Raw genomic sequence first — 8,930 nt, forward strand, 5'->3', positions numbered from 1 at the left:
AGAAAAAATTTTCTCTTTAATCAGAAATCAAAACAATGGTGCTATTACCTAGACAAGTTAAAACCATTTTTAGCTGTTTTTTCTTTTGAAATTGGAAACCTTTAAAATTTAAAATTGAAAGGAGTGCTAAAGAATAAAGAGATAATTGCTGCTTTGATTTTTTTTTTCCCATCTTGGGAACTTAAAATGGAAGGGATCTGCATGGGAGGGTCAAGGATCTAGGTCCATGTATTTCTCAAACCCCAGAATCACCTATTGTACTTTTCTCCTGAGTGATGAGTGAGTAGTTTGTTAATACCTTGGAAAAGTTCTTGCTAGGACAAAGAGAATCTGTTTAAAGTTTCCTTTTCCACATGACATTTGCTTTTCTACAGTCTAAAATCTTTGAGCAAGTGGCCCACTCTGGGCTCTTTGGTAAACATAGGTCCAGTTTCTAGATGGTAGCTCTTCCCCTACAAGGATGAACCACCAATTCCAAAAGAAGCCACCACTCAAGATTACTAGGTTCAAAAAGATGACAGAGACCTGTAACTGAATCTGAACCACTGTTAATAATATGTTTAATTAATACTATAGAACAATATAGCGATATCTCATCTATTTTACTTTGACCCATTTAAAAGAATCAGGCACATACTCAAGAGTTACACATTCAGTCCAAGTGCTGCATTGCTATTTGTTGTTCTCTCTGTCTCTGTCTCTGTTTCTGTCTGTCCCTCTCTCTCTGTCTCTCTGTCTCTCTCTCTCTCTCTCTCTCTCTCTCTGTCTGTCTCCAGGATCTTTTTAAGTCACTCTCTCTGTCTCCAGGATCTTGTTAAGTCACTCAGTCTAAGTTGGAACTTGAGATCCTCCAGCCTCAGCCTCCCACAGTGCCAAGATTACAGGAGTGAACTACCATCTCCAGTTTCTGTATTGTTACTTCTGGATGATTGGTGGAATTTGAACTATGCTAGTCAGCTAGCATAGTTCAAAGTAGGGGCAAGCAGAGAAATAAAAATTTTTATGTATTTTGAGACAAAGGAACAATACATGATAACAGAATAGATAGTTCATATTGGTAAATTGGAGGCAGATTCTGAAGAGATTCTCTTGAGACATTTGGCATTGTTACTTCTGGATGTAATGAAGAAAGATGGAGAGTAGCCCCCACTAGTGCCACTATGGTGGTGGTGGCAGCAATTAGGAAAAAGTCTCCCAAGGAAGAAGACTGTTGGACAAGAGTTAATTAGGACTATTAGCCCAGTAATTCTTCCCTTGCTGCCAATATGTCTCCCTCCAGTCACCTTTATAAGATCATAGTGGAGCTTTTTAATGAAACCCATGGATTTCTTTACTGATGATGATAGCACTAAGGCTCTGGCTGCTTTGGCTGAAGAATCCCTGAGACTCCTGAAGAAGTGGTGAGCCTGGGTGCTCCTGTCCCAGGAGGGTCAGTGGACTTGGGCATGCTTGAATTTTGGCTTGGGAAGGAGGTATGGCCTCGTCACAGACATAGGTTTTAAGACATCAGGGATCGTTGTTTTTCCCCCCATAATTTTATTGATAAACAAATAGCAATGAGACAGTTTCAAATCAAATTGGTAGGACAGTTTCAATAATTAACACATTGCATACATTCTTCCTAGTGGTTAATTGCTGTACAAGATGCGGACACAATATCCTATTTACAGACACCATTAGAACAAATCACTCTATTCGACATCAGAGATTCTTGTCATACAATGGGCGATAGCCCTTCTTGCCTCCAGGTTTGAGAAGATTTCTCATAATGCAGCATCTGTTCAAATCTCCTGGGACAAGAATTTAGGACAGGTCTGGGACACCTTACAAAAGGACAGGGTAAGAGATCTAAAGTGGAGTGAGGAGAACAGAGCCTGAAGAAGGTGGGCAGGTCTTGCACCTCCTGGTAGAAGACACCAACTACTAGGAGTACCTGAAGCAGAGTGACGCAGAATATTGATGTACTACAGAATATGCAGCTAACCACATAGCTATCTGCAAGTGGCCACTGTAGTCCCTGGAGGTACCTACAAGTGGCCACAGCATTTATATACAATGGAGCAGCCTTGGGAAGCCAGTCCTGATGAACAGAACTGCTCATTTTCTGGGTTACAGACGACTGTCTTTCTCTAAAGGCAGGCCAAACTCACTAGAGTTCCACCAGAATGCAAAATACTCCCTTTTCAAACTAGGGTGAAATGAATGAGAGTTGGGAGCAGAAACCATAAGACAGTACGGATATCTCACCTGTCTTAATTCTATCCTCTTGGTAAAAATCATTAATTTAGAAGATATGGTGGGTTAGAAGCTCTGATACTTAGTATAGCAGTTTATCCCCATTACAGCCAGAGCCTACAGATATTGATAATGTAATTTCATGCTAGGAGAGGTCATTGATTAGGAATCTTAGTTAAAGATGCTAGGCCAGGTAAACTTCAAGCAATAACAGATTGCCCTGCTAGGAAACTGCCCTCCTGGCACAAATAGAACATTGTCCCCAAAGAGCTCCTCTCTTTTCCACCACCCTTGGAGTTTAGAATTTTCTGGAATAAGTGCATCTAAAGAAGAGAAAATTTTTATTGGGGTAGCCCATGAAATTTCTTGATTGCTATAGAGATTGTGACAATGGTAAAGGCTTGGTGGGGGTAACTGCAGTTATAATTTCTGCCACGTGAGGGCACTACTGGAAAGCAGAAAGTGATTGGGAACATTGTGCGCTCAGGCTGCTCGGAAGTCAGCTAGCATAGTTCAAAGTAGGGGCAAGCAGAGAAATAAAAATTTTTATGTATTTTGAGACAAAGGAACAGTACATAATAACAGAATAGATAGTTCATATTGGTAAATTGGAGGCAGATTCTGAAGAGATTCTCTTGAGACATTGGTACAATGCCACAAATGGTACCCCTGGACCCTCCTGTGATGAGAGATGAGTCTATCAACTGCTGAGAGAAGTTCACGTTTGCAAGGTGGAAGAAGAGAGGCCTCCTCCTCAACCCTCTACTCTCATCTGACACGGGGACTGAATTAGATACTGCTGGATGCCTGAGTCTTTGCCCAGGAAGGGGAATGTAACTTGGAGAAGACACAGGGAACCCTGAAAGCAGGCTTTAGGTCAGGGCTGACAGGTTGGTGGGGGCCAAACTGGAGCAGGGATGTTGACAGAATATTAGATAAACTGGTATCACACTGAGGATGGTGAATATGGGCTTCATGGCAGAGACTAAATCTACTTCAAAAAGAATAACAACCAAGTGAGGTTGAGTCTGGGTGTTAGGCAGACTGAAGACACTGCTGCCAAAAACATTTCTTCTGAGCTTTAAGTCCTCTATGAATGGTGGACAAATAGAGGCTAAGCCTATAAAAGCATACAGTAAAGCTGAGCATGGTGGTGCATGCCTACAATCTCAGTACTCTGGGAGGCTGAGACAGGAGGAATTCAAGTTTGAGTGCAGCCTGGACAACTTAGTAACTCACTGAGTATCTGTCTCAAAATTACAAAATATGAAATAAAAATCATTATCTTCTATTTCTATTGGTATTGGTTTAGACTATGAGTAAGTGAAACTTTACCTCTGATATTTTCATCAATCAGCTGTAAATTAACTTCCTCATGGCTAGCAGTTGGGTCAAATTCACAAATATGCCGCACTAAATATTTGTTAACATACTGTGAACAAAGAACAAAAGAACAGTCACAGGGTCACTGACAAGTAGAGACACAGTGTCCAGTTCACATGATTACATCTATATCTATCTATCTATCTATCTATCTATCATCTATCTATCTATCTATCTATCTATCTATCTATCTATCTATATTATAAAGCAGGTCTAACCAACCTATAATATTAGAAGTGAAGATCATGGCTACCACTGAGGTGTGTAAGTTGGGTGGTGGGAGCTTAAGGGGAAAGACACAAAAGAGGGCTTTGGGGATGTCACTAATGTGCTAATATTTTTATTTTAAAGTGAAAAATACAAAAATAAATAACAAGAACAAAGACACAATCAAAGCAACATGAAACAATAAGAATAGTATGGAGTTTCAAAATGAGATTAGAATATTAACAATGGTTGTTATACTACAGCTAATTTTTTGAAACTTAGGTGCAGGTTACATAAATGTGTTCATTGTGCAAAGATTATCTGTTTTGTATGCTTGTGAACTGTGCCATTATAGTTCATACAAATAAATTTGTATAAGTTGTTATGCAACAAAAAGAGTGGTAAAAAAAAAACGTACAAGTTTACATTTATCCCAGTTTTCCAACTCATTTGAACTTTCCAAGTCTGGATGATAGACTAAGATAACTCCTTTCAGGATGCCGTGTACTAGATCTACACTGGGTTCAAACTCCTGGGACTTGCTGTCTTGAGCAGACTTTGGCTCAGCTTCAGACTTATATTCATGGAGCATGAGGGACACAAAGTCCATGGGGCTGAGCGCGTGGAGGCATTCCCGCAGCTCCTGCAGCATGATTCGGAAAAAGAGAATTCCTGCTCGCTGGACTTCTCCTGCTTTTTCAATCTCTGGAATAACAGAATAATATTTCACATTGTTGTTCAGTCACATACATTCTGAGCATAGTCTAATAAACATTTTCTTCAGGAAAAAAAAGATCAGTTCTTCTGATTTTAAATAATCTGAAACTTCTTTGACAAATCAAAAGGGAATGGTAGAATTACCCCTAGTGCAGTTCATAGGAAGGAAACCTTAAGAAAAGACAGAAACTTGGGTTTTAGGGTTAGACCTTAGTTTAAATACATACTCTTTCACTTATAAGTTCTATTTTTTAAATTATCCATTTCCTTTTGTAAGAATGAGGGTAATCCTCACCTCCCTGGTGAGCTGCGGGGATTAAATGAAATGATACACATAAAACATGACATACGTAAAAGCATATATTCTAGGCTTTATATATAATGAAACTCAGAAGTTTTCTTCTTCCTCTTCCTCTTTGTTCTTCTCCCATTCCTCTTCTCCTCCTCCTCTACCTTCTCTTCCTCCTTTTTCTGAGACAGTGTCTTATTATGTTTCCCAGGTTGATCTCAGGCTCTTGGGTTCAAGTGATCCTCCTGCCTTGCCTCTTGCATAGATGGGACAATGGGTGACTACCCCCATGCCTAGTTTTCCTCTTTCTTACCCCATTCTATGTAATGGTTAGAAGTGGGCCTGCTTAATCTCATATAGTGTTACGCTAATTGTATCCACTTCACTCTAGCCAAGAGTTTCTATATCTTCATCTTCTTACCTCCCCCTCCAACCTGGTATTGTGTTAAGAGTAGCCTGGTAGATATGAAGTCACAAGAATGAGGATCTAGTCTTAACTCTGTCACTAGCATGTTATTGAACCTTGGAAAATCCACTTGACTTTTGTGTTTTAACTCCTTTATCTGTAAAATGGGATGTTCTGATTGATTAATGCTTATAATAGAAAGTGCCCCCAAATCTAGTTCAAGTCCAACCTTCACCACTTTTTGTTTGCTTTCTCTGAACATCACTTTCCTTACCTGTAAAATGGGTTATTACCATTTAAATAAGATTATGAGGATTAAATGAAAGGACATATTTAAAGTGCCTAAACCATAATAGGAAATTTAATAAAGTTAGTTCTATTTTGCCTTTCTTAGTCCTTTCTGTTCTTTTTATTTTGGCCAGCTTAGTCCACCCTGAGGGTGGGACTGGCATGCCATGTGTTGCCGGGGATTGAACCTCGGTCCACTGCTTGCATAAGCAGGCACTTTAGATAACTGAGATATCTTGCCAACCCAGTCCTTTCAGTTGTAAAACTGTATGGTTCCGACCAAGACAATATGATACCATGTCCTTTACCTTAGTTTATAGACCATACTCATAAGGCTAAGACTGCGTAGGGGAATTCTTTTTCACATGGCAAGGTCCATGTTGAAATAATTTATGTTAAGAAAAGAATCTTTTCTCACATTGCCTGTGATTTCCCCCAAACCTGATAACCCCATGAGTCCACATTCACCATACCTAAGATAATGTTTTTCTTTATCTCTCCAGAGAATTCACCCAATATTTCAGAGCAGGCAGCATGGATCATCTTCATCATTTTCTGTAGATCTTTATATTCTTGGTATAACAACATTCTGGTGTGGCCAATGTTAACATCAAGAAGTCCGAGAGCCTCTCCTGTTCTCTCACGAAGTGGAATTACTATGTGGGTTTCCCCACAGGCAGAGGCCAAAATAACTTCTGAACTGTCTATACACTTAAAAAGGTAATCTCTGAAACCAAATCCAAATAAGCACAAGGATATTAAACACCATCCTATTCACAGGATTCCTACAAAACATGCAGAATTATTCTCTCTTGCATCCACCTCATTCCCACCACCAAGCCCTTGTTGCTGTTTCGCCTCCTTACAGTGTCATCCTCCTTGATTTTGCCTGGCTTTCAGCTCAGCTTAGCTGGATATTTCTCTGCTCAAATATACTTTCAGCAGCAGCCTTCCTTACTACCCAATTTGAAGTAGGCTAAGTCACTCTGCATGTTCATGTCCTGCTTCATTGTCTTTAGCATATAGGTATTTACATGGAAGTGTTTGGTTATTTTCTTTACTTATTGCCCAATCAATATTTGTTAGTAGAATACCAGAAGGAATAAGGAGTGTGTTAGATCAGGTTTCCCAAAGCAGAGCCTGACAAGGATGCTTATGCAAGTAATAGAATGAGGGTGTGTTCTCTGGAGAAACTTGAGAGGGACTGAGGGAAGCAGCATAGGGAAAGGGGAGAAGCTAAGGAGGAATGTAATTTCAGGTGAAGTTTAGCCTCAGCCTGAACCTACTGAGGAGGACTGGGAGGTGCACTGTCCTGCTGTGAGGGAAGAGAGGGGTCTTAGCATCCGTGTATGACTTCAGTTTTGGCTGTAAGCTGCTTTGATTTGTGGTGCCAGTCCTGGGTAGGAGAGTGTTGCCTGCAACTCTAAGGTACCTCTGGTGAGGGGCTCCAATTCCTTAAGGGCATACCTTCCGAGAAAGTTAGTGTGAAGTGTTGTTACCTGCAACAGCAGCTGGCAAAAGGCACACTGCAGGTCTGGGTAGGGCATCTACAATATTTGCCTTAACTAGACCCTGGGATTTTAGTGGCAATGCAGTGCCTGCTTCTTTCTCTAGTGAGGCATAGACACACCACTGTTTGTCTCTTTTTTCCATATATTTATATAGGGATGCCAGCCCTTTAATTTTTGACAAAGGGGCCAAATATAGTCATGGGAAGAAAGTCTCTAAGAAATGGCTCTGAAAAAACTGGCTTTCCACATGCTGAAGTTTGAATTTATACCCATATCTCTCACTATACAGTATACTAAAATAAAAATGGATCAAAGATCTTAAATATTAAAACAGAAACAGGGCTGGGGAGATAGCTCGGTGGCCTAAGCACCTGCCTGGCAAGTGCAAGGATCTGGGTTCGATTCCCAGTGCCACATGCTGTGCTGGCCCTGGGTGCTGAGCCAACCACCGAACCAGAGTGTGGTGGCACACGCCTCTTATCCCAGTGCTGGGGAGGCTGAGACAGGAGGGTCACTATGAATCCAAGCTGCCTAGCAAGACCCTGTACCAAATAAATAAATGATATAACAAAAGTTTACAACAGATCCAACTTGCTGGAAGACAAAATAGATAACTCTTAAAGACATGTAAGCAAAGACTTTATGAATAAAATCCCAATTGAACAGAAAATACTACAAAGAATCAACACCTGGGATCACATCAAATTAAAATGCTTCTCAGCAAATGAAACCATCAACAGAGTGAACAGATAACCCACAGAATGAGAAAATTTGTGCCAGCTACTCCTCAGACAGGAGACTAATATGTAAAATATATAAAGAACTGAAAAAAATTAGACATCTAAATTTGATGATCCAGCCTAAAAATGAGCATCTGAAATGAATAGGCAATTCTCAAATGAAGTAGTACAAGTGACAAATAAACCAAAAAACGTTCAACATTGCTGGTCCCTGGAGAAATGCAAATACAATACTCAGATTCCATGTCACTCCCAAAGGAATGGCTATCTTGAAGTTAACAAATAAGAAATGCTGGCAAGGTATAGGGGAAAAGGACCCCTTCTCCATTATTGGTGGGAGTGTAAGCTGGTACAGTTACTATGAAAATCAGTATGAAGATTCCTCAAAAACTAAAACTAGGTTCCATTTGACCCAGCTAATTCCCTTCTAGGTATCTCCCCCAAGGAGTTAAAATTATCATACCACAGTGATACATGCATACCTATGTTTATAGCAGCACAATTTATAACAGCTAAATCTTGGAAATAGCTTACATGTTCACCAGTAGATGAATGGGTAAAGAGAATGTGTTATTTATGTAAAATGAGGTACTACTCTGCATAAGACAAACTGAGGCATATTTAGGTAAATGGACGCATCTTGATAACATAATATTAAGTGAAATAAATTAGACACACCGGTTTAAATATCACATTGTTTCTCTTGTGTGAGAAACCCAAGTGTAAATCAGGATCAAAAATGAGGCTCTATATTAGGAATTATGAGGAACATGTTCTAATGGAAAGGGGAACAAAGAAGAGGGGAAAGGAGAAAAAAAGGAAGGGAAAAGGGATTTAAAAAAAAGAAGGAAGAGATGGAAGCAGAGCTTTTGTAAATGGAGAGGGGAAGATGGATTGAAGGGAAGGGAATCAGAAAAATAATTAAGACATATTAGATACAGTACAAATCCCCCATGATGAATATGCTCATTATGTATGGCAAACATGTACTAAAAATACTAGTGCTAACCATGCATGACGATACATGTCTATAATCCCTGATATTTGGGAGACTGAAGAAGAGGATCAGGGCTGGGGAGATGGCTCAGTAGCATAAGCCCTTCCCTGGCAAGTGCAAGGGTCTGAGTTCAATCCCGGGTTCCACAAAAAAAAAA

The 8,930-nt window shown here is 39.9% G+C and overlaps 1 protein-coding gene across 1 annotated transcript in view; it reads right to left on the bottom strand.

Annotated features, from left to right (window-relative positions):
- Positions 1-8,930, bottom strand: part of Efcab5 (EF-hand calcium binding domain 5) — a 242,731-nt gene that overhangs the window by 21,926 nt on the left and 211,875 nt on the right. Inside the window, exons 19-21 of the mRNA XM_023720027.1 lie at positions 5,999-6,252; positions 4,244-4,530; positions 3,571-3,667 (exon numbers count right to left, since the gene is read on the bottom strand). Coding sequence (XP_023575795.1) covers positions 3,571-3,667; positions 4,244-4,530; positions 5,999-6,252 — 638 coding nt within the window. The remainder of the gene's footprint in view (positions 1-3,570; positions 3,668-4,243; positions 4,531-5,998; positions 6,253-8,930) is intronic.

The sequence above is a fragment of the Octodon degus genome, unplaced genomic scaffold (genome assembly GCF_000260255.1).
Source record: "Octodon degus isolate 3935 unplaced genomic scaffold, OctDeg1.0 scaffold00072, whole genome shotgun sequence".
NCBI lineage: Eukaryota > Metazoa > Chordata > Mammalia > Rodentia > Octodontidae > Octodon > Octodon degus.